A 27,031-nucleotide genomic window follows, 5' to 3' on the forward strand; every position below is an offset into this window, starting at 1 on the left:
AACCATTAAATTATTTTCATTGCTACTTCAAACTGTAAATTTGCTACTATTATGAATCATAATGCAAATTTCTGTGGTTTTGGATGGTCTTAGATAACCAGTGTCAAGGGTTGTTTGACACTCAAAGGTGGTCACAGCCCACAGGTTGAGAACTACTGAAATAGAGGCACAAAGGAGTGACCTGTCTGAGCTATCTCAGTGTCAACTGCAAGCCATGGAATTACAAATTTAAGAGGTCCTGTACAATTGCTAAACTGTCCTTTCCAATTCAGATGCTTTTAGTCTTCTTAGAGCGTCTTCACGTGTGTTCCTCCATAAGCACCACACAAAGCTTAGAGTGTAAGTCCATTTGAGAAAGCGATCCCAGGAAGCATGGGCAGTGGGCGAGAGGAGAGAAAGGAAGAACATGGGTGGCAATCAAAGGTATGTTATCAAGCAGGTTACTGCAGGCAACACCTGGACTGTAACACACTGGAGAAATCTGGAGTGCCTGGAAGGTGAATGGAGCTGGACTATTCATCAAACATTGAGCCTCATCGTCCCTAGCTTAAGGCAATTCTGAGAACCGCTTGAGTCCTACCCTTGTGCCTGGGGGGTCACAGGGAGGTAAACATGTGGGGAATTCTGCTATGTGAAGGGTTGAGTAGCAGCTGCATTTGCCCACGCACTGGACCCTATGTCAAGGATCAGCACTCCTTTGAATTTGTAGACTCTTAGACACCTTTGCATCAAGGGGAGTCCTGCAAGGCTGCGGGGGATGCACACAATGTATTTAGTTTATATACAATGTATATAATGTCGTTTAAATGGTTTTGTTTTTGTTTATTTTGGTATAGTTTAGTTGGGTTTCTTTTGTGTGAGTGTGGTGTATGTATACAGGTATTTTCACATATTCAGAGGCCAGAGGAGGACTGCAGACACTCTGCTCTCTAACCCTCAGCTTTCTTCCCTTGAGTTTCTGACTGAACCTACACCAAGGCTAGTAGCCAGCAAGCTCCAGAGATCCTCATGTATCCTATCCCCCAACACACACACACACACACACACACACATCACAGTTCTCTGATTATAGGTTACAGGCATGCATATGACCACATCCAGAATTTTATATGCTGCTAGTATCTGAACCCAAGTTCTTATGTTTATACACAAGGGCTTTTCCCAACTAAGACATTTCTCCAGCTCCTCAGATTTTTTTAAAAAATGAAGCAACATTACAAAAACAGGGTAAAGAATCCAGCAAGAGGTAATGAAGAAGCTGAGTCAGAGAAAACCTTCCTGAATAGAATAAAAAAACACTGGCTGAAGAAAAGAGCAGAACAGAAAAAAGACAGCAGGGAGACAGCTGGACTAAAGGAGCCGTGGGCAGCGGGGTTCACCAAAGGAAGTCAGCAGGCCTCACAGGAGAGAGATTGCAGATTCTGTGAGGAGGTCAAAGGAGCCTAAACTGAGGTAGATGTGGCTCTTGGCTAAAGCATAGAACAGTGACTTCAAAGCCTTCTCATAAACAATGGGTTTTGTAGCTCCTGTTAGTGGCTGTAGTTCAAATGTCTTCTGATTTAAAACAAATGGCTACAATGCATTCAGCCCAGCAAGATGAAATTTTTGTTTTAGTCACCACTATGACATTGCACACATGTCTCCTAATTTTCAACAACAGAACTTTAGGCACATAAAAAAATGTTGATTTGCTCCAGCTTGGGAGTTGGGAAGTGCACTGGTGTGGGGCCAGCATGAGGGCAGAGATGCTCACATGGAAGGGACCTGAGAGCATTCCTGTGAACTGCTTTAAACACAGTCCACGAAAACACGACAGGAGGCTTCTCAGAGGCCCTTGGGTGATCTGATCGTCTCTTGAATTTCCCCCTACCATTCAAGGAGTCTCACACCCAGCTAGCTGCTTTTGAGTAGAGCAGAGGTATTAGAGAGGCAGAAAAAAGGGGACATAGAGAAAGTGAGGTGCTGCCTCCCTTCCTTTCTTTAAGGAGAAAGCGCTATCTCTTTCACAGCTATATTCTTACATGGTGTTATTTGAGACTGCCCAGACTGTGACTTGGCAGGTGCAGCAGTGCTTTGGGGTGTGCAAAATCCCTGCTCTGCAAAACCAGGTGAGTGTGAATGTGTATGTGTGAATGTTATCTCTGTATTAACTTTGGATTTTGGTGTAGCTGTCTTCATTTGAGTTCTAATGCTGAGGAAGGCGTGACAGGGGTGGGGGTGGTCCATCCAGGACAGTGAGCAAGGCTGGATCCTGTAGCCTGGGTTGTTCACATTTTGGCAAGTGAGGAAGCAGCTCTGGCAGGAAAAGGTATCACCCTCAAGGTCCAAGCCATCACTCTAGTTCATAGTTCTTGACGTCCTGTAACTTCCCAAACTAGCTCTGCTGGCCAAAGATTAAAGCTCACACATGTGGTTCTCTGGGAAGTACTTTATATTCAGTCGCACACCTGATCAGATAGATGAGCTTCTTGGAGCACTAACCTCTGGTGTGACCGCGGTTGGAGACAGAGCACTTTAAAGAGGTGACAAGCATGCAATGATGGCCTTGAAGACAGAACTCTACTCCAATGGGACTGATGTACAAAGACAAAGAGATTCCGGGAGTGTGTGTTTGGAGGAAGAGCCGTATTAGGGCACAGTGGGAAGGACAGAGGCCTTGAATAGAGCAAGCCTAAGGATACCTTGACCTTGGACTTGTAGCCACCAGAATGGCACAGCAATATGTTGCCAATCTCTCTGACCTGTTCTATATTGACTATCAAGTACATAAGGGAAGAGTAATAGTAAAGAAAGAAAGGCATACAACCAAGAGGGCCCAGCAAGGGGCAACTGAGATTCAGTCCTGCTGGAGAACCTTGAGAGATATAGAACATCCTATAGAATGTTCTATACACAGAGCATGAAAAGGCTGAGGCAGCTGTCTATAGGTATGCTTTTAGGTTCATGGGGACTTAACTCCCTAGTGCCACTGTCCTGCTTTCTGGGGGTCAGATACCTTCTTTGTTTTGTTTTGTTTTTAACATTAAAGCATGGGTTTTTAATCTATTTGAAACTGAAATGAGAAACTTATAAAGCAGTAACATCCAAAGCCTTTGAATAAAATTTGAGATTAAAGTAACTAAATTCAAAACAAAAAGACACTATGCATCATATAATTAAAAGGGAAGATGCAAATATGTATAATACATCCATTATACACATATATAATAAATTAATACTATAACAAGGTTCTTAGGACACATAACATTAACGACATAATTCATATTTAGAGTAGAAAAAGCACCTAAGAATGAGGCTGGAGAGATGACTCTGCAATTAAGGGCACTGGCTGTTCTTCTAGAAGACTCCAGTTTTATTCCAATTATGTAAATGGTGTTTTACAACTATCTAAAATGCCAATCCCAGGGGATTTGATGCTGTCTTCAAGCTCCTGTGGGTACCAGACACTTGAGTGGTGCTCAGACATATATGCAGGCACAGTGCTCATGTATATAAAATAATTTTTAAAATAGATGATAACAGCATAAAATAGCTTTTAGATGGTATTTCAGTTTACTTTTTTATTGGATTTTTTTATTTACATTTCAAATGTTTTCCCCCTTTCCGGGTTTCCCCTCTGAAAACACCCTATCCCATCCCCTTCTCCCCCTGCTCACTAACCCACCCAGTTCCCCTTCCGTGTCCTGGTATTCCCCTATACTGGGGCATGAAGCCTTCTCAGGACCAAGGGCTTCTCCTCCCTTTGATGTCCTTCTTATAGAGAAGAGAAGCCACAACAGTGGCGAGCAAGGCTTGGGAAGCAGGACTATGGCATATAAGGAAATGAGCAGCCTAGCTAATGTCACCGGCTGAGAACCCATAGGGAGAGCCTGAGAGCTGCTCACAGATCCCACAGGAATCTGAATTAAAGAGCAACACTATCTTCTTTGAAGCTACTCTGATGTTTATAAATTAGCACAGGTTTTAGACCAGAAATTCATCAACAGCATCACATTTGTGCCCTCTGCTCATATTGACTGGATGAGAACTGGTATGTTCCCTGCTAGTTTGTGTTATTTTGGGAATCCCTCTATAATAACATAGGCATCTGGAAGTTTCAGGGTCTAAGTCATATCACAGCCTGTATGTGTGTGAAGCAGGTTTTTATGAAGCCAAGGGTTGCTTTGAAGAGAAATTGTACAGGGCTATGCATAGAGACATCATGGCAGGCCTGATGAAGGTCACACAATGACCTTCATCACAGTGAAGGGCCTGAGGGCCCTGGCCTCAAGGTGCCTCAGCAGCACCCTAAGCTTTGATATTAGTCTCCAGTAACTTCTGGTTTTCAGTGTCTCTCTGTTGAGTGTTGGCAGCTGAGGTCACTCAGACATGGTGTGAGTACCCAGGTGGTTCCAGGGCAGCAGCTTCAGATGTCCCCTACACGCCACCTTTCCCAAGATCACTATATCTCTTGTCAATAATTCTTACTACTCATATGTTTGTCTCCAGATTTGACGGTTGACATTGTGCTGTTTCCCTGAGTGGAAGAGGAATTGATTTTTTTTTTCTCTTCTGACTCAAACATAGGGTGTTTCTAGACATATGTATAGCCCAATGAGAACAATGGGGAAAATACAAGAAAGAAAGCAACAAACAAACACAAAAAACAACCCCACCAGAACTTCTGTCTGCAGGATAAGCACCCTGATGTGGCTCATCTGTGGTCTAAGTTTGTCTTCTCAGGTTCCTGTATTTAAATTAAATCTCCAGTTTTAGGATTGGAGAACTAATCTGATCATGGTATTCAGAGGCAAGGCTATTGGACATTAATTAACTTTGGTTAATCAGAGTAGAGCCATCAGTGAATGCTATATGGCTTTATTATAATCGGCAGAGACCAGAAGACACAGCATATCCTCTATCTTTTTTGCCATGTAATATTTTATGACACCTTAAGATTCTGCCAGCAAGAATGTTAATGTCACCATGGCCCCTCAACAGTGAACCAAAGCTACAAGCCAAAATAAACCTCATTACTCAGCCTTCTTTAGAAATAGCAATAAAAATAGACTACTATACATCTTTATAGCCAAAGCCATTGTCTGGAGTCTCAAAAGTCTTTAAAACTACATCATCTTCCTGTACCCCTTTGGAGAGAGCACTTTGGAAAGAGTTCTTTGTTTTGGTTATGATGGATACTTTACTGTCGTCTGTATTTCCTATAATTTTGTGGTTATGGCCCAAATATCTTTTTAATTGTGTCACTTCTTTTGTTAGAAATCCATGGGCATACTTGACCTCCTCCAAGAGGTTCTGGGATTGAAGGTTTAATCCATGGATGGAAATGGGCTTCTTCTAAATTATGAAGGAAAGTGTCCTCTCTTGCCCTAGCTCATGATGCGATGGGGGACGGCGCTGCAGCAAGTACCCCACTAAGGCATCTTGTTTCCCTTCATATTCCTAAGCCAGCACACCTCACCTTCTTCCTCTCACCGTGCCACGGGGCATCCTCGTTCTACCTCAGCCCCTCTCAGAAGTTTCTGCAACGTTAGCCTGCCCCATGAGGAATGTTCTAATCATAACCCCTCAAAGAGTACCCCTCCCTTAATTTCAGGAACTTGTGACTGTGTTACACTTTGCAAAAGGACTTTACAGGGGTGAGTTAGAAACAAGCCTTGAGAAGGAAAATGATGATGAATTCTCCAGAGGCCCCCGCTATAATTATATGAGTCCTGAGGGAGGATGACTGTCCAATTTATTATTCTATTGCTGTGAAGGGATCCCATGACCAAGGCAGCTTATAAAAGAAAACATTTAATTGGGGGCTTGCTTAAAGTTTCAGAGGGTTAGTCCATAATCATCATGCCAAGACAGGAAGCATGGAAGTAGGCAAGTAGGTATGGTACTGGATTTAATAGTGGAGAGTTCCAATCTAATCCCCAAATTGCAGATGTTTATCAGGGAACTGGCCTGATCGTGGGTATTTGAATCCTCAAAGCCTCCTTCCTACCTGGGAACCAAGCCTTCAAGAATAGGAGCTTATGGGACTATTCTCATTCAAAGGATTGAAGTCACCTTTCCTGGCTGGAGGAAGGGAAACTATCAGAAACAACAACCTTTTGCTGACTTTGAAGAAGGTGGAGTCACTTTGCCAAGGAATGTTCCTCAACTTTGGGCTTCCAGATCAGTGATGATCTAATTAATTCATATGTAAACATGTGGGTGCTTAAATTTAACATTTTTGTTGAGTGTATGGTACATGCCCATAACCCAGACACTCAGGCAGCTGAGGAAGCGGATAAGTTTGAGGTCAATCTAGGCTACATAGCAATGTCTTTTGTTTTTCATTTGTTGTTAATTTTTAAAGGGCAACAACAGTAAACAGGGAAGAAAAAACTATTTCTAGTTGTCCTTTGTTCCTGTCAATGAGACACTTCAGTGATCCAAGGATATCATCTTTACCTCTTTAATCAGTTCATGGTGTTAGAATATCATACAGAGCATGTATAGCCTAGACAGCAAGGCAATATTAGCTACATGACCACATGTAGGTTCATAGAGTAAGGGAAACCCCAAAGAAAGATAGCTCTTTGCATCTTGGACAGTGCTATCTAGTCAGAGGGCCCAGACCATCAGTTATTAAATTACACAGGCTTGTTCTTCAAACACGACTCATCTGTAGTGTGAAGACTTTCAACAGACTTGACATTGTTACTCTGAGCAGTGTCCTGGAAACAGCAAAGTCTAGGCTGGTACTCTTAAAGCAAACTTCCCAAGGACTTACTTGCTTTTTAATGAAGAGTGGGATTAAAAAGGCACAGGGTGGCCAGTGCTTTGACTGAAATCTTATATTTTAAAAATCTTTCTTGTTAAAATATATATACAAGTGAGGGCTAAACAGACTTTGGTTAATTAGAACTCTCATTCAATGGAAATCTCTCTCAACACGTTTGGGTAAAATGCAGAAAAATGTGACTACTGTTAATTTGTTTTTTTTGCAGAAAGGGTTTTACTATGTGACCTAGGATGGCCTTGTAGTCTAGTCTGACCTGGAGATCACAATGCTCCTGCCTCAGCCTTCCAAATGCTGAGGTCACAGACGTGAGCCACCATTCCTGGATAGTTTCATTATTCCTTTTAAAAAGCATTTTTAGCAGATAGCTTTGATTTCACAAACATCCCGCTTACTCTGCTACCCACTCAGCATTGCAGAATGTGGGTGCATGTTGGAATGGTGACTCTGAGGGGCAGAGGACCCCAGTATCAGGGAAGGACCTGTCTCCTTACTATACTGTGCTTTCTAAGGTGATTTATCAGCTTGCAGTGTATCCATTTTATAGATTTCAACTTACATTCCTTACATTCCTACTTAATCTTCAACTAACATGGAAATACAATTTTGCAGAATAGCCCTTTCTAGGATGTTCTGATTAATTGAGGACTGATTGTAGCTAACAGAAATGTCACACATGTGATGTTCACTTGAAGGTGGAATTCTAAGTGGAGATCTTAGCTTTCCCTCTTCAAATTGCTCTTATCCAAAATGAATTCTGCCCTGCTGCTAACGATTCCAAACAATGTGAAGTCTAAGCATTTTTATGTTTTGGAGCAAGCTAGCCTTCGAGGTTTAAATTTTCTTTGTAGTATTACCACTATTCTGAATGGCTTTTTTTTTTTTTTTTTCAAAATGCACACTAGTGTGCTGAGCTCACTTAGTCTTAAGTTATATTCAACTCTGCATGGCTGCCTTGTCTCCACCTGTAATTTAAACTGTTAGATGTTTCCAGAAGCCCAGATCACATTTCATTTAGAAGTAGGAGAGCCATATTGCTCCTGTATAGGTGAGGTCTCATATGAGCATGACCTTGTTTGAATTTAATGTTTTATAGCAGTGTTATTTGTTTTTAGTGTTATGGGTAAAACCTGGACCTCATGCATGCTAGACAAAAGCTCTCCCACTGAAACGAAGTTCTACACTCCATCCAAGAGATTGACTTTCACAATGTTCATTCTGCCAGTCACTGAGAACGTGTCAGGCCTTTAACATTGTTTGTTCCATTTTGAGTCTGAAGAGGAAATGAGACAGAGCATGTTGGGTAAGAAATCAGCACATAATCTTAAGAGCCATCAACTGTCCTTTTATACATGCCCAGAAAATCTTTTGGCCCATTATACTGCTCCTTGCCAATAGTTGCAACCTTTGCTCTCTTTGACAATCTCTTAGTAATGTGGGACTTCCATCTGTCAGGACAAACAAACTGTCTGGTCTGGGGTTGTGCAGGAAAACCAGTCTCCATCATTGCCCTCGGGGTGTTTGGATTCATCCAAGATGGATGGCACAATTAAAGAGGAACAAGGCTCATTACTTTAGATGACTATTTAAGGCAGCAAGAGATAATTTTCTAGCTAAAAAGTCACTTGAGTGCAGGAACAGTCACTTGATCACTTGTAAGCCTCCTGGAGAGTCCTTGCTTTCAGTAAGTTGGCCGTAAATTAAATTCATTAAATTGAACAGGATATATAGATAGATATAGACAAACATGAACATAGACAGACATAACCATAGCTGTAGCCATAGCCATAGCCAAAGACACAGACACAGTCAGAGACACAGACACAGACACAGTCACAGTCAGAGACACAGACACAGATGCAGACACAGACACAGACACAGTCAGAGACACAGACACAGACAGAGACACAGACACAGTCAGAGACACAGACACAGTCACAGTCAGAGACACAGATGCAGACACAGACACAGACACAGTCAGAGACACAGACACAGACACAGACACAGACACAGACACAGACATACATAGACAGACACAGACACAGACGCAGACACAGACACAGACATACATAGACACAGACACAGACACAGACACAGACACAGTCATGCATAGACAAACACAGATAGTTATAGACATAATGTGAGATAATACAAAGCACAGTTTTTTCTTTCCACACTCTGATGTTCATAATGTCCTCAAAGTCTCCAGAGAACACCCCTTTCTTACCTCTTCTGGCTGCTCATGGCTCTAACATTCTTTTACATGCCTCACAATGCCAACTCTCTACTTTGAATACCGGTATCATCAGCCATAGAGTGAGCTACCTCTGGCTACTCAGGTGAGGTTTGATGCCTATTCATGTTTTCTTTGAGCACTCACATCCAAATAGCTGCCGGAATCTCTAGAGCCCTTCCTCTCAATTCTCTTAAATAATTTCCCCATTAATGTCCTATACTCTATTGGAGCTGTTACCTCTCTGAGTGATGGTAATTTATGCCCATTCTAACAAGTCACTCTTGGGTATATATGCCAAAGAAGTTTGCTGATATTCGCTTTTGACTGCATCATCTCCTGACCTCACCTTGGGATCCTCATCCAGTATTCTTTACTTCCCTGGGGCAAGAAGACCATTCATACTCCTCCCACTACCCTACATCCTTACATAAAATCCTCCTCTCAGTTGAGTCCTAAAGTCTTCCCATGAGTCCTCCCTGTGTTCACCCTTCAAAATCCTACAGTTAATGCTACTCAGGGATGTCAGTTGTAAGAGGAGAAAGTGGCTCTAACCACCATGAGCAGGATAAGCAAATTTTTTAGAAGGATCCCAAGTAGTATTAAGTAAGACAAGACTCAGAACCAAGCAGGTTAGCAGCTGCTGGAGGGAACTTTCCACCTTGCCTTTCCCTTTCCTAAGGGCACTGTTTACCACAGCAACTATTTACACAACATGTATATGGTATCAGGAAGTGCACCTCATTTACTGATTATTCAAAGGCAGTAAAAGACTGTGTGGAGGCTACATGAGAACTCCATGCCATTTGGTATAGGATACATGAGAATCTGTGGGTTTTGGTACCCCAGTGTGTGAAGAGGTCATGGAAGTAATGATCCATAAATATGTGGGGCAATTATGCTGTGTCCCACAGAATGTCAGTGACCTCAAGTTACAGGCCTGTCAGCAGACCCTGAGGCTCTGAAATCTGACTGGAGGGACATCTACAACATTACCTTACCAAGGTGGAGGTTGGAGCTAGGGTAGAATCTCATTAACATAAATGTGAGTTGCCGGACCTGAAAACTGAATTCATTTGAATATCAGGGCTTCCTTTGGGGAAAAATGAGTGAAGAACCTTGGAGAAGAAACATCTGGATTCCGGACTTCCCATCGATCTAGAGTTCTAGCTTTCTAAGTTTGCTTACAGGTTGGCTGCTACTCAAAAGCTGGGAGAGCAAGGTTTCCTTTTAAAGCTTTCTCAGCCTCTGTCCTAAAGAATTCCTGGGCTCTAATAAGCTGCCTGGGGCGCTGAGGAGGCACGGCGGAGGTCAGGTTTCCTCTCCTCCCCCACTAGGAAGTGGTCCCGGCTGGGGATGGGGGGTGGAGTAAAAAAGTGTCTGGATGGGAAAGTAAATAAATGCTAGGCAAATAAATAAAGAAAATGCCCACAAGCAATTACTGGGAGGAAGTGACATTTTCATGTAAGTCACTTTTCTGACAGAAACCAGGCCTGTTTGGCTGAGAGTGCTGTGGGAAAGCTTGGGGGCGGGGTAGGGAGGTCGCTGTAAGAATCCAACGCACAGCGGGGTGCGGAGACTGCCCGGTCCGTCTCGAGGGCTGGAAGTGGCACCTCATTCTCCCTCGCAGCCCCTCCCATATGCCCCCAACTCTAATTTAGAGCGGTTCTGGCTTGAAGCCCACGGGGGGGGGGCTTTCCCTAGGCCTGGCCGGGACTCCCAGGTGGGTCCCCGGCCCCTCCTGCGCCGGGCTGGGCCAGCCCCTGGGCGGCGCCAGGGCAGTCGGGGAGGAGCGCGGGCGGGGAGCGCGCGGAGGCGGGCGCTGCGCTGGAGGGTCGCTGCCGCGGAACGCAGGCCTGTGCGCGCGGCCGAGCGGGCGGCGGCTGCGGCCACGGTGGTGGTGGGGAGGGCTCGGCTGCAGGCAGGCTCGGGGCTCCCGGGCGCGGGGTCCGCCGGCTCCAATTGCGTCCGCTTGGTGGCGGGAGGAGGGAGCAGTGCAGACAAAGAGCGGCATCTGGCGGGCGCAGCGCGGCCGCAGCCCCGGGACTTGCGCTGCTGCCCTCCGGCCTCGGCGTGCACTGTGCAGCGAGGTAAGGCGATGGCGGGGGCTGCAAACTTGGGCTGGTCCGTAGAGTTGGAAGAGAGGGGCGGGCGGGTCGCGGCTGCCCGGGGAGGGCCAGGGAGCGCGTACCCCTGCGCACCCGACTGGTGCCCTCGGCCCCGCCGCGGCCTGGCGTCCCCGGGCACCAGCACCTCGGATACACACCTTCCTGTGAGCCGTCGCCAGGTTCAGCCTCCGGCTGGCGTGGGGGGTGGGGCGCCCTCCGCGGGCGGACACCGGGGACCAAGGACCGACAGCCCTCGAGAACGCTAGCAGCCCTGGCTTGCGAGCGGGCGTGGGACCGAACCGCGGCCAGGTCGCCGGGCCGGCGTGCCTAGGAAGAATAGCTTGGGATCTGAAGGCCACAGCGCTAGGAAGCGGGAGGCTGCGATGGCCGGGAAGAACTTCCAGTATTTAGAACTATTTGTGATCCTGCACAAAACTGCTGTCACGTTCCATAAAGGAGGTCCTTGCCTCGGCGGCGCCGGGCGCTTTTGTGCCTCGTTCTAGTTGCTGCGCCTGGTCTCGCATTTCCAGGACTTAAGCCTCCTCAGCCAAAGTTTTCCCCAGTTGCTCTGCCCCCTCAGTTTATTCAGGGTGATTTAAGCATGTGGTTCTGCAAGAATTTGCTGTGTGACTTTTAATGCCCCGATGGCACCTCCCTTTTGAGCACTGTTAGCTTGGCATTGTGTGGAGAGGTTTGGTTTGCAAAACGCTGATATTTATACACAACAACGACTTTCCCAGAAGGTGTGCGCGGGTGGTGGTTAATGGATTGCAGACGTGACGAACAGTAGTATTGCGAACAGCTTGGGGACACAGCTGGGCGCCAAGTGGAGTGGGCCCTGATACCCTAGCACATTCAGGCCGGCAGTTTCCTCCTTAGTTGGCTTTTCTTATTTTGCTAACAGGTTTAAGGCCAACCAGGCCAAGTTTGCGTCTGTGTGTGGGATGAACCTGTCCGAGTTTGGGCTGGAGGTGCACAGGCCTGATCCTTGGTTGACCCAAAAAGAAACAGCTCATTGGTCAGTGGTCATTTATTTAGTTCACCTTCTGTCTTTTATATGGTGTTATTTTAACTAAGCATATTTTATATGTGTTAGAAACGAAAGCATACTTTAAGTTTCTGGTTGCAAGATAAATATAGAAGAGTAATTATTATAGACTGTTTGAATAACCTTTAAAGTGAAAATTTCAATATTAAGGTCTTTGCTTTTTAGATACTACATTTACTTGGGTCCTAAGAGTTATAAATATTCAGATTTTCTCATATGCCCGTTTCCTCATAACTTTTGTACATGGAAACCTTCATAATGGAACCAAATGAAATACACCTTCCCTTTTCTTTCAATTAGTACGTATTAACTATTCAGAATGGTGGGTTTTTGCTTTTTGTTTTGTTTTGTTTTGTTTTGTTTTTTAAGACAGGGTTTCTCTGTGTAGCCCTGGCTATCCTGGAACTTGCTCTGTAGACCAGGCTGGCCTTGAACTCTGAGATCTATCTGCTTCTGCCTCCCCAGTACTGGGATTAACATCTTGTGTCCTGTGCCTGTCTTAGAATGGTAGGTTTTATTGTGACAGTTTCAAAAATGCTGTTTTACTTTGGAGTTTGGATTTAAGTTTTGACGTTTATCCTCATTCTTCATGGCCTCTGTCATGTTGAAATGGATGTTGAATAATATGAATTCTATAGTTTCTGTGCCTGAAAGCCATTGACTATGGAGAAAAACTGTTGCCAGGTAGTGTGATCACTGTGTGGCTGAGAGTTTGTCTCTGCAGTCCAGATGTTGGGAGTCTAGTTGCAGGGTGATGGTGTTAGAGGAGAACCTTTAGGAGTTGTTTAGAGTTTGAGTGTGGAGTCCCAGCAAATGGATTTATTCTCTCACGCCTTTGTCCGTTGTGTTATATAATACAGAGAGAGGATGCTGGTTTGTGAACTAGGATGTGGCCACCAGACATGGACTTGTCTTGTGCTTTCAGCCTCTGAACTGAGAAACAACCCAGTCTGCCAGATGGACAGAAAAGGCAGTGGTGAACCTCTGATCATCAGTGGCTCTGGTGCTGATGGTGGTGGCAGGGTTGTAGTTTTGGAAATGATGCCTTGTGGAGACTTGCAAGCAACTTAGAGACTTACAGAAAATGACAGCTCTGCAGTATGGTTACCACAGCATCCTGAGGTCCCCTTGCTCTCTGTCTCTCTGCCTAAACTGCTGGCTAAGCAAACAGGTTCATGTCCTGGGTGTGCTTAGAACCAGCTCCTCCACGATGGGGGGCAGGGTGTCTTTAGTGTAATAAGTAATGGTTTGTGGCAATGGAAGGAAATGGTAATAAAGTCACTGTGACTGTTGTGGTCTGCCTTCCAGGCACACCCAGAGCAGTTAAGTGAGGATCATTTCTCTTGGCTTTCTTTCTCTCTTATGTTTGAAAGTTAAAGTTGTGCTAGTCTAGGAAACTGGATGACATCTCCCACAGACCTGAGTTAGCAGTTGAGTTGATGCCTGTTCCTCATAATGTCTTTAGAAATGTTGATGTCAACCTTAGCGATTATTACCTGGTGGGACTGTCTTAGTCTGATTTCCATTATAACAATGGGATATCCAAGGCTAGATGCTTTATTAAGAATTAAAGGTCTTTCTTACCTTAAGTCAGGAGTTGGTTGGCTAGCCATTGTAACTAAACACCATGCTAGTGATAGCATGTCAGGTGCTGCCTTGTGACTGGGAAGTTACAACGAAAGCCAGGATTGGGAGGAGCCAGGCTTATTGAAAACAACTCAGTGTTGCAGAGCTGATCTCAGACTTCATGAGAATAGTGTGATTCCTTCTGAGGAAAGCACCTCCAATCTCTTTGACCTTTCACTAAAACTACCTTCTAGGCATCCCACTGTCTCCCAACATCTGTTTGAGGACTAGGCTTTTCACATACCAAACCTTTCAATTTATTCAGGCATACTGAATCCAGATGATAGTAAAGACTCTTAGCTGCTTTGAAACCAGAATCCCAGCACTTGGGAGGCAGAGGCAGGTGGATTTCTGAGTTCGAGTCCAGCCTAGTCTACAAAGTGAGTTCCAGGACAGCCCGAACTACACAGAGAAACCCTGTCTTGAAAAACCAAAACCAACCAACCAAACAAACAAAAAACCAGAATCAAATGGTGATTTAATGTAGCAGCCATGTGCTCGATGCTTGTCTGCTGACTGAAGAAGAGGGTGAGCGTTGATGATAAGATATAGTATGGATTATTCTTGCCAGAGCATGGAGTAGCATGTGGTGGTGTATGCAGGGCTGTCATTGCCAGTTAAGGCTGTTAGTGATTCCTGACAGTTAGCTTGTGATGAGTGTGCCTACCCCTAGCCAATTTTGAATAGTGCTTGTAACTTCTCAGCTGCTCTGCATGTTATATATTCCTGTGTGTCTGTTGTATATATAAAATAATATATATTAGTAATTTTACTGGTGCTGATGTTATTCTGACACCATCAGTATTGATACCTATATTTTGATTTTATATGTTTATATATTATGCATGCATATGTATATGTGTGCAGAGGCCAGAAGAGGGCACAAAGATCCCTCTTCTTTTGTTCTTCATCTTATTCCCTTGAGACAGAATATCTCCCTGAACCTTGAATTTACATTTTCAGCTAGACTGATAGCCAGCAGGTCTTAGTTATTTTCCTGTCAATGCCCCCACAGCACTGGAGTTACAGGTGTATTGGTTCTTACACAGGTGCTGAGATCCTAACTTGCGTCCTCACAGTTGTGCAGAAAGTACTAATTTTACTGAAAAGCTGCTGTCTTAGGGTTCTCTATTGCTAGGTAAAAACACCATGACAAAAAAAAAAAAAAAAAAAAAAAAAAAGGCAGTTTGGGAAGAAAGGGTTTATTTGTCATTGAGGGAAGTCAAGATAGGAACTCAAGGCAGAAACCTGGAAGCAGGAACTGAAGCAGAGGCTGTGGAGGAACATTTTCAGCCTGCTTTCCTATACAACACAAGGCCATCTGCCCAGGGGTGGTATTTACTTTAGCAGCAGCTTTAATTCTAAAACCCCATGGAAATGAGAGTGGGTGATTGAATTTTAGAGGCTAGTCCCTTTTGTAATAAAATTCAAGGAGATCAGGGGACCTTCAGGGTTTTTGCCCCTCTGCGTCCTGTAGACACTCTTTGATTCACTTTCCCTGTGTTTTTCTGGTCGTCTCTGGCCTTTGGCTTGTATGGAACATTTCATGTCTGTGCTAAACATAACCATCCTTTGACGGACACATCATACTGGACTATGGCCCGACCAGTGTGCTTTGGCTGTGACGGAATGCCATTTCTCAAGTCTGTCAGTAATGATGGTTTTCCTGCTGGTTGCTGGTCTGTCTGCGTCTGCTCTGTGGCAGGTAAACATGAAGGAGATCCTCACTGTGCCGATCGACTTTCAGGTTGAATGTGGGGTCATTGTGAAGAAGGTCAGTCTATCTGCTAGAAGAAAAACATTAGACACCTTTATGAATCTGTTGCTGTACCAGTATAGATGAATTCTTTTACTGGAAATAAAAAATACCTCAGCTAAACGGCTTGTCTTGTTTTGCTGATGTGGAATGGGAGTTGGCCGAGTCTCCTTCACTCACAGCCTTGGCCATGGCACCCCGAGACCCGTGGGCTCTAGACACTTCTGCCAACCTGTTACTTAAATGCCCAACATTATAAGCTGTGTTTGGTCTTTAACAAGCAACAGGAGTACACGTTCTTGCCCATGCCTGAACTCCTTACTTAGAGTTTTTGAGAAGAGCAATTATGAACCTGGTACTTTGGGAATCGATGGGTTGAAACGGGCCGTGGTTCTTAGGGAAAACACACCTTTCTCAGACATCTTGGGTGAAGTCAGAACTGAATGCCAAGGGCCTGGATCAGGAATGCTTAAGGCCTATTTAGTAGCTAAAGGATACCTTGGGGCTCACTTAGGGCTTGTTTGTTTTTCCATTTTCTGTCAGTGAGGCTTATGTTTTAATTATAAAAGTCACCTAGGTCCAGACCATTAGACAGATCATCTTGTGGTAGACTGAATGATTGCTGGCCAGGCTGTTTTCATGCTAGTCCCAGCTTCTTTTGCTTGTGTCGCCTGCTTACTACCTACCTTCTTTCTCCGGGCCTGGCTTGGCCGAGCTTGTGCTCTCTCTGAAGGCATTCCCTGGTCTTTAGCTGACCTGTATATAGCATTGGGTGTGCCATGCACCCTCCACTTCTCCATCTGCTCTGCCTGGGCATGAAAAGGAGGTACACTTGCATATTTATCCTCACAGGGTCTCCTTAAGGAACATTAGCTTCTCCATGCATTGCTTTCCTCTCTTTCTCGGCCTTCAGTGTTCTTTGGTGGCCTGAGGCACATGCAGCTTGTCTGGGATTGTTCATAGCTTAACTTCAACTCTTATTTATTTATTTATTATTCATTCACTCATTCATTCATTTTTGGGGGGAGGGTTGTTTTTTTTGGATTTGGTTTTTCGAGACAGGGTTTCTCTGTGTAGCCCTGGCTGTCCTGGAACTCACTCTGTAGACCAGGCTGGCCTCTAACTCAGAAATCTGCCTGCCTCTGCATCCCAGAGTGCTGGGATTACAGGTGTGTGCCACCACCGCCCTGCTCCATTCGCTTTTTTATCTGAGGGGCGTCAGTATGTCTGTTCTTAATCCCTTGGCCACCACCTGTTTCCTCCTCATCTTACTGTTTTCCTCCCATACTGGGGATTGAACCTCAGTCTTTACATAAGCCAGGCAAGCACTCTAACACTGAGCTATCCCTGACCTTCTCTTCACTTTTTATGTTGAAACAGTGCCTCACTTTGACTGGGATACCCTTGGATCTAGGTGCTTGTCCCCGAGATCTTGAGTAGCTGTCTTACAGGTGTATTCCACCAGCCTTGTCTCTCAACCCTTCACTTTCTTGAGACTGAGCAGGCACGAACGCTGGGGTCAATCTGCTTCTCTCCAGGGGCTCTAAGGTCACAGTGTTAGTAATAAAGGCCTCAGTGGGATGGTCGCCTCACTGCTTAGTGCCTGATTCCATGTAGCAGTGACACACTGTGACCCTCAATGCTACCCTCTTTTCACAGGCAAGACATGAAGTTTTGGGGATTCTTATTAACAGTTGAATAGGGAACTTGGTATCTCTTAGGGCTAGTTACAGGACAACCTGTCTCACCTTTGACTGTGGCTTGCCTTCTTGGTCCTGCTGGGCTTGAGACTTTTAGGATGGGTGGAGTCACAGAGGTGGGAGCCACTGGGGGTCATAGTGATAAGTGCTCTGAGGGCCTGTGTGTGGCTCTCAGGGAGGGAGGGAACAGGTCTGGCAGCCCCTTGCTACGGGCAGGGAAACCTTGAGCTATATAGTCTATAGATACAAGATCTTTGCACATTATAGCCATGATAAACTTGAACAGGTAGTTTATTTTTGTCATCTTCTAAACTATAGTAAAATAACTGTTGCATTTACATTGTGTTAGGTTTAAGTCTCTTAGAGCTCATTAAATGTTTTTGTGAGAGGACATGGGTGAGTTTTAAATAAGGGACTGGAGTGTGTGGGTTTTGGAACCTTTGGGGAAGAAATTAATTCCTTAAGTCAGTTGCTCATGGATGAAGGGTGAAAGAATTTGCCTTTTATGGACCGTAGAGACTTGCTGTTCACATTATGTAGACACTGCCCCTCTCATGGTGTGTTTAGCTTCGGACACTGGCTGAGCTGGGCAATACTTGATGTGGGATCTGTGATAGTAGAAGTTCTCAGGAGAGCAGATTTGTGTCCAGCCAGGAGTTGGGTACGGTCTGAGAATGTCATTTAGAGTTTTGAGGAACTAGATGGATGCTTATCTTTCTGGGGACTGAACTCATGGCCCAGATTGCCCCCCTGGGCAGTTCTCACACTTTGAGAAATCCTCACACTATGCCAAACCCAGTTTTCTCATTAAGAAAATGGATGAGCATCTCTGAGGAGGAACAAGTTAAGGGCCATGCTGTGCAGGCCCAGGGCAGCGGCGCCTGCTCTCATTCTTGGGGGCATGGGCTTTAGTGTCTTCACCTTGTTCCTAAATTGACATCTGAAACTGGGAACAAGGTGAAGACACTAAAGCTATTTTAACAGTAGAGCAAGATGCTATTGCCATGTGTTGGACTAGAAGGGAGGCCCAAATCTTCAGGCTAGGAAGCAGAGCTGGCAGGCCGAGCCTCTGTGCCACTGTGTCCCTGTGAGATGTCACAGCTGCTATACTGGAGGGAGATGTGCTTGACTGCAGTTTGTGTGAAAGGAGAAAGCAGAGCTAGGCCTGAGTGACACCCTTGAGTTCACACAGAGCGTGCTTGGTGTGCAGCGTGAAGAGGGCACAGGGCAGCCGTTTCCATCCTGGGATTGAATTCAAGTCTTTAAAACTTTTGCAGCAGTTGCTTTTACCCACTGGATCATCTTTTCAATTCCTAATGCATATTTACTTAGAGCAAGAGTAGCTGGTACTGCCCTTGGCTAAGTAACCCTTCTGCCACCCGCATCCCCTGTGGGGCAGACTGTCCACTGTAGTCTGTACTGATGTGTAGTAGTTCCCTCAGTGGGCGCAGCACTGGCGGGGCAGCCTTTACGGGTAAACAATGGCGACTTTTATTCAGCTTGTTCCTCTGAGGATTATGAAATATGCAGGCAGGAGGAAACCCAGCTAATGCACTGTGTAATAGCCCTGCATGCATGTGCTCAGATTTTCTCATGTGCCCTCCATCCCTAGGAAAAGGCTATAAATAAAATCCTTATGTTTGATTTTTTTTTTTTTAAAGGGAAACAGCAGGGTAGCCTGTTCCAGCTTATCCATCATGTCCTGTGACTCAAAGGGAATTCACCAGTGGAATTTTCCAGAAAGTCAAGTCTTTTTTCCCCTGCCTGAATATTGCTGCCTTGTAACAGAAATGTAGACAGATTGGGGGTTTGCAGGATAACACAAAACTCCTTTTCCTGCTGCACTCAGAGAACAGTAGTTTGGGTCTGAATTAGTCAGCATTCTCTCGAGTCACTTATGGAATGTCTCTCTATATTGAGGGAATTTATTGTGATGACTTACAGTATGTAGTCCAACTAACCAACAATGGTTAGCTGTTAATGGGAACTCCAAGGATCAAGTAGTTGCTCAGTCCCACGAGGCTAGTTGATTCAGCTGCTCTTCTGTAGAAGGAGGTTCCTACAGATGTGCTGGCAAGTAAATGCAAGCAGGTGAAGAGTGAGTCTTCTTCTTCTTATGTCCAATGTAGGTCTTCAGCAGAAGGTGTGGCCAAGATTAAAGGTGTGCAGCATACACCTTGACCTGGGCCTTGCTTTGTCCCAGGTTGACCTTGAACTCAGGGCACAGTCTTCTGGGATTAAAGGCGTGTACTACCTTTCCTGGGGCTAAGCTTTTAATGACCACTATGCCTCAAGATCTCCATGCCAAGATCCAGGTCAGAAATTTGTGTCTTCCAACCTCAAGATCTGGATTACAGCTGAGCCTTCCAATTCTGGATTGTAGTTCATTCCAGATATAGTCAGGTTGACAACCAGGAATAGCCATTACAGGGCCATTTTGTTACTGTCATCTGAGCCTTATGTTAGCTTGGGGGCTGTTTTCTTCTGTGACCTGTGCAATGCTACTGATGCTCTAAAACTCAGTGATGTAAGTCATGTTGAGTAAGGAAAACCTTGACTTCATTAGTTCTAATAGAAGTTTGCCATCCTGTGTCCCGTGACAGCAGTATTCCTGAGAGTAGAGTTTCAACCTGTCCAGTGGCTATGTCTGGGTTAACCAGGGAGGAGAAGCTACTTGTGTATCTCTCACAGTTTGAAGCAGCCTCTCTAGGCTAATTCTGTTAGTGCTGGCTTTGTGTAAGGAAAGGGGCATGCATGTTCAATTCCAATGTATGTGTTTCTACTGGGTACTCAAAGCATTGAGAAAAGTGCCAGACATTCCTGCTTGCCTTTTCTTGTACTATGGTGTAGGGTTAAGGAGTATGCTGATGAACTGGTTTTCAGGTCTTTAGAATGTAGATGAGTGTTTTTCTCTTGTACCATTATATACTCTGATAATCACTATCATTTAAGTCAAATATGTTTATAGATCCCACAGTTCTGATTGCTTCCCACAACAGAGTCTGGCATTTCAAAAGAATGGAAAAAAAGTTTGTTCTTTTGGAGGAACTGTGTGTCTGCTTGCTCAGGCCTGCTGTTCAGCTGCTATCTCAGGTCCTGAGTGTTTGCAAGTCACTGGTGATTTTGGTGTTTGCCATTTTAACATTTTTACAATGTGCAGAAATCATGCAATCTAAATTTCAGCCCCAGGACACATGGGTGAGGCTAGGAGCTTGTGGATGCCACCAGTGCCTCAGGATGTCTTTTGAAGCAGGCAGTAATTGTATGTAGTGCTACTTGGCTCCTGGAGTGGCGGTAGTCTTTGAATCCATTTGGAAAAAGGCGGAGTTGGATAATGAACCTCAGTGGGAGATATTATTTCTTGAGATTTCTGTGGACACAAGAGAAAGTAATCCTGGTGTTTGTCATGTAGGTAAGCATGAAAGAAATCACTGCCATTCAAAAGGATAGAGTTGAAACTGTCTCATCCAGAAGACAGCCAAGAAAAAAAGTCATAGTTACGTGTTTCCTTGTGAGTTCTCAGAACCCAGATGTGCCCACATGCTGGCTTAGACTCCAGATGAGCCCACAGGCTGATTTAGAACCCAGATGTGCTCACAGGCTAGGTTAGAATCCAGATGTGCCCAGAGGCTAGGTTAGAACCCAGATGTGCCCACATGCTGGCTTAGACTCCAGATGAGCCCACAGGCTGATTTAGAACCCAGATGTGCTCACAGGCTAGGTTAGAATCCAGATGTGCCCAGAGGCTGGAGTTCCTCATACACACAGGAGAGCAGCTACTTCTTCTGGTGAGTGGAAACCGTGTTACTTGTGTCTACGCAGGTGCCTGTGAGTCCTGTGCTACTCTCCATGTGGGCATGTTTGCTTTTGTCCTTTGTAAGGCTAGTCTAGGAGAGCTCTACTGCACACAAATGTCACTCTCCATCTTAGCTGGAGGCTGGATGCCAGATCCATAATTCTTAGTAAGTGCTATGTCTGTTTTTGGTTCAGATGAATTCTTAAACTGGGCTATCCTTATCCTTCCTACATTTGTCTATAGGCATAAATATATACACTTGAGACCTGCAAATGTGTGTCCACTCATGCCTGATTTCCTATTCTTCCTCATTTGTCTTCTGCCTTGCTTTCCTCTTCGAATGTCCCCTCTAGTGCATTTCTCTCTGTTGTTAGTTAATCCATTCACCCTTGCCAGCCCTTTATTGATTTCTTCTTGTTTGGGGCACTGTGATTGGTGTTGTAGACAGAACAGTCCATTATTAGCACCCAGCGCAGAAATAATGACAAATGTAAGACAGGTGCCACTTGTTGGAGTCTGCAGGACCTGAGCACTAGTGTGAATGGTTTTCTAAATACAGGCCCCTTTGTTTGGGCACAGTCAGTGCCAAAACAGGATAGGTCTCTGTTGGAGCCTTTGCCTCAGCCTTAGACTTGGCCCTGGTCTTCTCTTGGGTCCTTGTCTGTTCCTCCCTGTGTGTGATCTATCAAGCCAGCCCCCAGCTTAGCCTTGCCCATATATTCATGAACAAGAATGAAGACAAACCACAGGCCATGGGAATTTGACCTAAAATCTTTTGGTAAAATGTTGAGAGGTGTCAGTTCATGGAGACTTGGCAATGCTCCATGTCTGCCTGTGGTGGCTGTGGCCTGATTTCCCTCCTGTTTGGTTTGGAGTTCTGGTTCCTATCTATCATTGCTATGTTCATGGCTCTTTCTTTTGTGGACTTGGCCTCCCTCACACCATGCTCCTGGATTCCTTCCTTTCTTCCTGCTGCGGCCCAGATGCCTCTGACCATTTTCACCTCCATCCTCGAGGTATTGCCTGGCCTTGAGCATATCTTATATCTCTGCCATCTGTGGTTCAGTCCCTTGTTTCTATTATTGGGAATGCCAATACCATCCTTTAAAATTGTGAAGTGTTGATGCATGACCAGCCTCAGCAGCTCAGAGACTCGTGGTAGGAAGGTGTTTTATCTGAACTCCTCCGTGGTCCTGCTCTGGGCTGATGCAGCAGGGACACAAGGCAGCTGTTCTCTGCCCTTATGCTCAGCCCCGAGTTACTTGATTCTCTCTCATCTTGGATGATTTTTTTCCTTGTCAAACTGAACAAAACTAGCTTACCAGAGCGTAAAGCACAGACCCAGTTCTATTGAGCTTGCATTTAGAGCCTCTGCAGAATCCTTTACCAGTGAATGCAGTGGACCAAAATGTTAGAGTCCTCACAGCTCACCACATGGAGGAGGTGAGTGGCTATATATGTAGATGGGGCATGTTTGGCAAAAGTTAAATAGTGAAGCTCAGATATTGAGATTAGAGCCTTTCAGAAGTCATACTAACTAGGCATGGTGGTGCAAGCCTGTAATCCTGGCACTTTTGGAACTAAGACTGGTAGATTTTTGAGTTCTAGGCTAGTTAGAGCTAAATAGTGAGAGCCTGCCTTAAATAAAACATTGTGGAGTAGAGTGTTGATCTTTGCTGCTGTACCATGTAAGGATACTGGAAAAGGCCACCATGAACCAGGATGAGAAAACAAAACAAAACAAAACAAAACCACCAGGAGCTGCCTGCAGCCTGACCCTGGACTTGCAGACTCTATACAAACCTGAGCTAGGAATGCCTTTTGTTTAAGGTCTGTCACTTTTTATAGAGCCTTAGATGTGTAAAGCATTGAGCCCTGCTTGAGTTTTGCTGTGGTGAAGATGCCATTTTAGGAGTTGCTGGGGTACTAGTAAGTTTACCCACAAAGGTGTCCCGATGGGCTAGACTTCTTCATGCCAGGGAGCAAATCTCTGCTCCCTTTCCCTGATGTTATCGAGGAGGTTGGATTGGAAGACTAATAAGGCCATCGGTTTTGTTTTAATTTTGATCTGCGTTGATGTTGTAAGCTGAACTCATTCTAATCAAATCATACATGCAGACCCCTGATATACACCATTCCAGGGTCTGTTGGAACAAATGTACCTGGGTTTTTCTGCTGGTTCTTTATTCTCCCACTTTTCCTGTCCTCCATCTGCCACTAGGCCTGACACAGCTGGGACGAACTCTTTTCTGAGGCTCTTCTTGCTTCTAGGATGAAGAAGTGATGACTGGAGCTTTGGAAGTTTCTAAAGTTATCTGAATTACTGGAAAGGGCGGGGCGGGCGGAAGAGTGAGGCAGTTCTTCATAATGTGTGTCTTTTAATTGGTTATGCAAATTGGAAACAAAAGCTAGAAAATGTAGACACTGTAGCTGTCATTGGTTGATTTAAAGGACACCCACCACCCCAAAACTCACCCATAAAACATTCTTTGGTGGGACAAAGCCCACTGTGAAAAGTAAGGCCAAAGGTCATGGAAGGGAGTGTATCAGTCACAGTTGAAACTCCTCTGGGTTGATTACAGATGCTTTCGATTTATGGTGTTGCTTCTCAGTCAGCCCATCCTAAGTTGAAGTTGAGAGACTATGTAAGTTAAAATTTACTTAACACATCTGCCATACTGAATATCTTAGCGTACATTTTCTTAAATGAGCTAATAACTCTTGCACTATTGGACCGACCTGTCTAACAGAAAGCTAGTTTTATTGTGTTATACATCTCATGGAATTTATTAAATTTATATTTTAAATTATAATTTAACTGCCATGTCTGAAATAATTCTGGCAATAGTGTCCTAGTTTGGGGGTTTCCCTAGGTGATGACCATTGTCCATCCTCCCCAGGGTCCTATTGCATATTGCTAGTTTAGGGAAAGCTCTATATCTGAAGTTTGGTTTCTATTCAGTGCATATTGCTTTTCTTACAGGAGTTGTTAGATCGCAGAGGAACCCTGGTAACCCTAAGTGGCTGGGGTCAGACACCATCCTTAGTAGGCCAATTGGACACATTAGAAGTAGTAAAAAAAGCAGAGAAAGAGTTATTCAGTGGCCACATTGGTAAAAGGAACACATAAAGAGAGATGGAAATCCCCGAGTCTATCTTGAGGGCCTGATACAAGAAGGTTTAGATAGGAATACACTTCAAGAGGTATGCGTAGTTAAGCAGTCTTCACCAAGGCACAGTTTTGCTCACCATTGCCAGGGCTCCTGGTTTGTCTTATAAAGTTGTCAGAACAATGAAACCTCCTGGGACAGGAGTTCTCTCCTGGATGGTTGGCAGGAAGCTTCACTGCCCACTTCCTGGAGAAATTCCAGTTTCTTGGAATCTGTGGTGTCAATAGTTGATAGCTAAAAGACTAACTTTAATTTCTCTCTTTAATGTATCATACCTCCTGTCAGTACTGTCACTGTTACCACATCCAAAGGTCAAAGTCATTATGCTGAGCTGGAATTGTTGGTGCTTGTAATTATTACAGGGACAGATTTTGCTGGGTTTACTGTTATCTTCAATCCCCTTTGACAAGTTGTGTAAGCACTAGAGATCTTAAAGAATGTCCTACATGTCTGCATCTGGGTGCCGTGCCAACATGGCACCAGGCCTTACAGCTACTGGATGCTGCAGTTGGCCTGTAGAGCTTACTGGTCTCCCTCAAGTGCTTCCTCCTGGGGTTTTCTGTTTCATTGTTTGTTTTCTTTCAATGCTATGTATCCACTTCTAGTTTCACTCCCTGTCTTTATTCTTAAATTAACTTGGCCACCAGCCACTGTAATTGAGTGCTCTGGGATTTAAATTGAAAGCCATCTGTACTAATTCTGTTGTTTATGACGAGATTATCATGGGCAGGAAAGGAAATCTTTGATTTTCTCGTTCATGCCAGTGAGTGTTTGTTTATTCCAGTTACACTCATTGTTTTAGAATTCTAAATGGATACAGACCCTTTGTTATTAGAATATGTTATGAATTATTATTACAATAATATCTCAGGTGACTAAGAAGGACTTTAGCTCTGGCTTCTTCTACCTCTGGACAGTGAGAGGCCAGGTGTCTCCCAAACATTCATGTAAGGAGAAAGCCTTGTTTCTTTGGGTAAGGGAGTTCTTTTCATCTGAGAAAATATCGAGTCTTAATGGTGGCAATGATTTTCTTGCAAGATGAAGTCCTAACAGGAGCAGTAAGATGTGGTGAGAGTCAACTAGTGGCATGAAACATGAGATAAGGGTCGCAGTTTGCCTGTGAGGACTCACCTTGTAGTTTGAGATTCTCTCTCTCTTTTTTTTTTTAATTAATTTTTTTTTATTGAGTATCTTCTTCATTTACATTGCCAATGGTAAAACCTTTCTCAATTTTCCCCCTCCCAAAAGCCCAAAGATTCCCTACCCCTCCTCCCACCCCCTGCCTCCATGTATATGCCTCTCTACCCGACACATTCCCACCTCTCCACCCCCCAGTCCGTTTCCTTTGTTGGGGCTTCTATTGAGTCTTTACCTGACCAAAGACCACTCTTCCCACTGATGCCCAACAAGGCCTTCTTCTGCCGCATTTTTGGCTGGAACCATGTATACCCCTTGGTTGATGGTTCAGTCCCTGAGAGTCTTGGGGTGTCTGAAGTCATTCTTCTTCCCATGGGGCTGTAAACCCCTTCAGCTCCTCCAGACCACCCTCCAGATCCTCCATTGGAGACCCCAAGCCCAGTCCAATAGTTGGTTGCTAGTTTCTGCCTCTGTATTTGTAGGGCTCTGGCAGGTCCCCTCTGGAGGCAGCCATGGCATGCTCCTTTTGGTACACGCTTCTTGTCGTAGTGTTGGGGTTTGGTGACTGTTTATAGGATGAATCCCCAGGTAGGGCAGTCTGGGTGGCCTTTACTTGGGATTCTCAAAGATGGTTTTCTCTAAATCATACCCATCCACCTACCTTCCTTCCTTCTTTCCTTCCTTCCTTCTTTCCTTCTTTCCTTCTTTCCTTGTTTCCTTGTTTCCTTGTTTCTTTCTTTCCTTCTTTCCTTCTTTCCTTCTTCTTTCCTTCCTTCTTTCCTTCTTTCCTTCCTTCCTTCCTTCTTTCCTTCTTTCCTTCTTTCCTTCTTTCCTTCTTTCCTTCTTTCCTTCCTTCCTTCCTTCCTTCCTTCCTTCCTTCCTTCCTTCCTTCCTTCCTTCCTTCCCATTGTCATCTTCCTTCTTCTTGTTCTCTTCCTCCTTTTAACATATACTTCTCAGTTTATTTTGTGTGTGTATGTGTGTCCGTGTGCTGTGTTGTGCACAGGACGGTTTGAGGACAGACAACTTGCAGCTGTCAGTTCTCTCTTTACACCACATAGGTTCCGGGTCCTGGGGTCTTCAGGTCTGGTGGCAGCACGTTTGCCCATGAGCCCACCTCACCAGCCTGTACAGAAGGTCTACTACAAACACTGTCTGCTGACCGCGTACTTACATTTAGTGTTGGGAGTGGTCCCTGGTAATTTGTATTTTTGAAATCTCCCTAGGTGATAGAGGAGCTGAAATGCCATAGCACTGCTTTCCTCTCATACACAGACTTGCAGAGTGCAGGCACAGACCTTAACAGAAGTCTACAGTGAGCGCGAGCCATGCCTTCGCCTTGGAGGAGAGGAGGGCATGAATGAGGGAAGGACCATGATGGTCTTGCATTTCTTCTGCTAGGGAGCAGAGTCTACTTCTTTTTCACATTCTAACATTCTGACTGCCTCCCTTGCTAGACTGCTGATTCTTTTTTTGTAGGACAGGAAGGATTAAACGTTGATTTGTGAGTCCCAGATACAGTAAACCATTTCTTCTTTCTTAAAGCTCATTGTAGACATGAGCATGTGGGCCTGACAGTGACATTTAAGGAACTGTTTTTGAGAGAGACTTTGGAACACACACACACACACACACACACACACACACACAGAGCCCTAAGCCCTACACTCAATGTCTCAAATTCC

The 27,031-nt window shown here is 44.7% G+C and overlaps 2 protein-coding genes across 7 annotated transcripts in view; one reads left to right on the forward strand and one right to left on the reverse strand.

Annotated features, from left to right (window-relative positions):
• Positions 1-27,031, reverse strand: part of LOC127673362 (zinc finger protein 431-like) — a 273,064-nt gene that overhangs the window by 149,307 nt on the left and 96,726 nt on the right. The window lies entirely within an intron of this gene.
• LOC127673181 (uncharacterized) overlaps positions 1-27,031 on the forward strand; it is a 108,619-nt gene that overhangs the window by 13,519 nt on the left and 68,069 nt on the right. Inside the window, exon 2 of the mRNA XM_052168791.1 lies at positions 10,710-11,095. Within this exon, the coding sequence (XP_052024751.1) occupies positions 10,710-11,095 (386 nt within the window). The remainder of the gene's footprint in view (positions 1-10,709; positions 11,096-27,031) is intronic.

Source organism: Apodemus sylvaticus, chromosome 22 (genome assembly GCF_947179515.1).
Source record: "Apodemus sylvaticus chromosome 22, mApoSyl1.1, whole genome shotgun sequence".
NCBI classification, from domain to species: Eukaryota; Metazoa; Chordata; class Mammalia; order Rodentia; family Muridae; genus Apodemus; species Apodemus sylvaticus.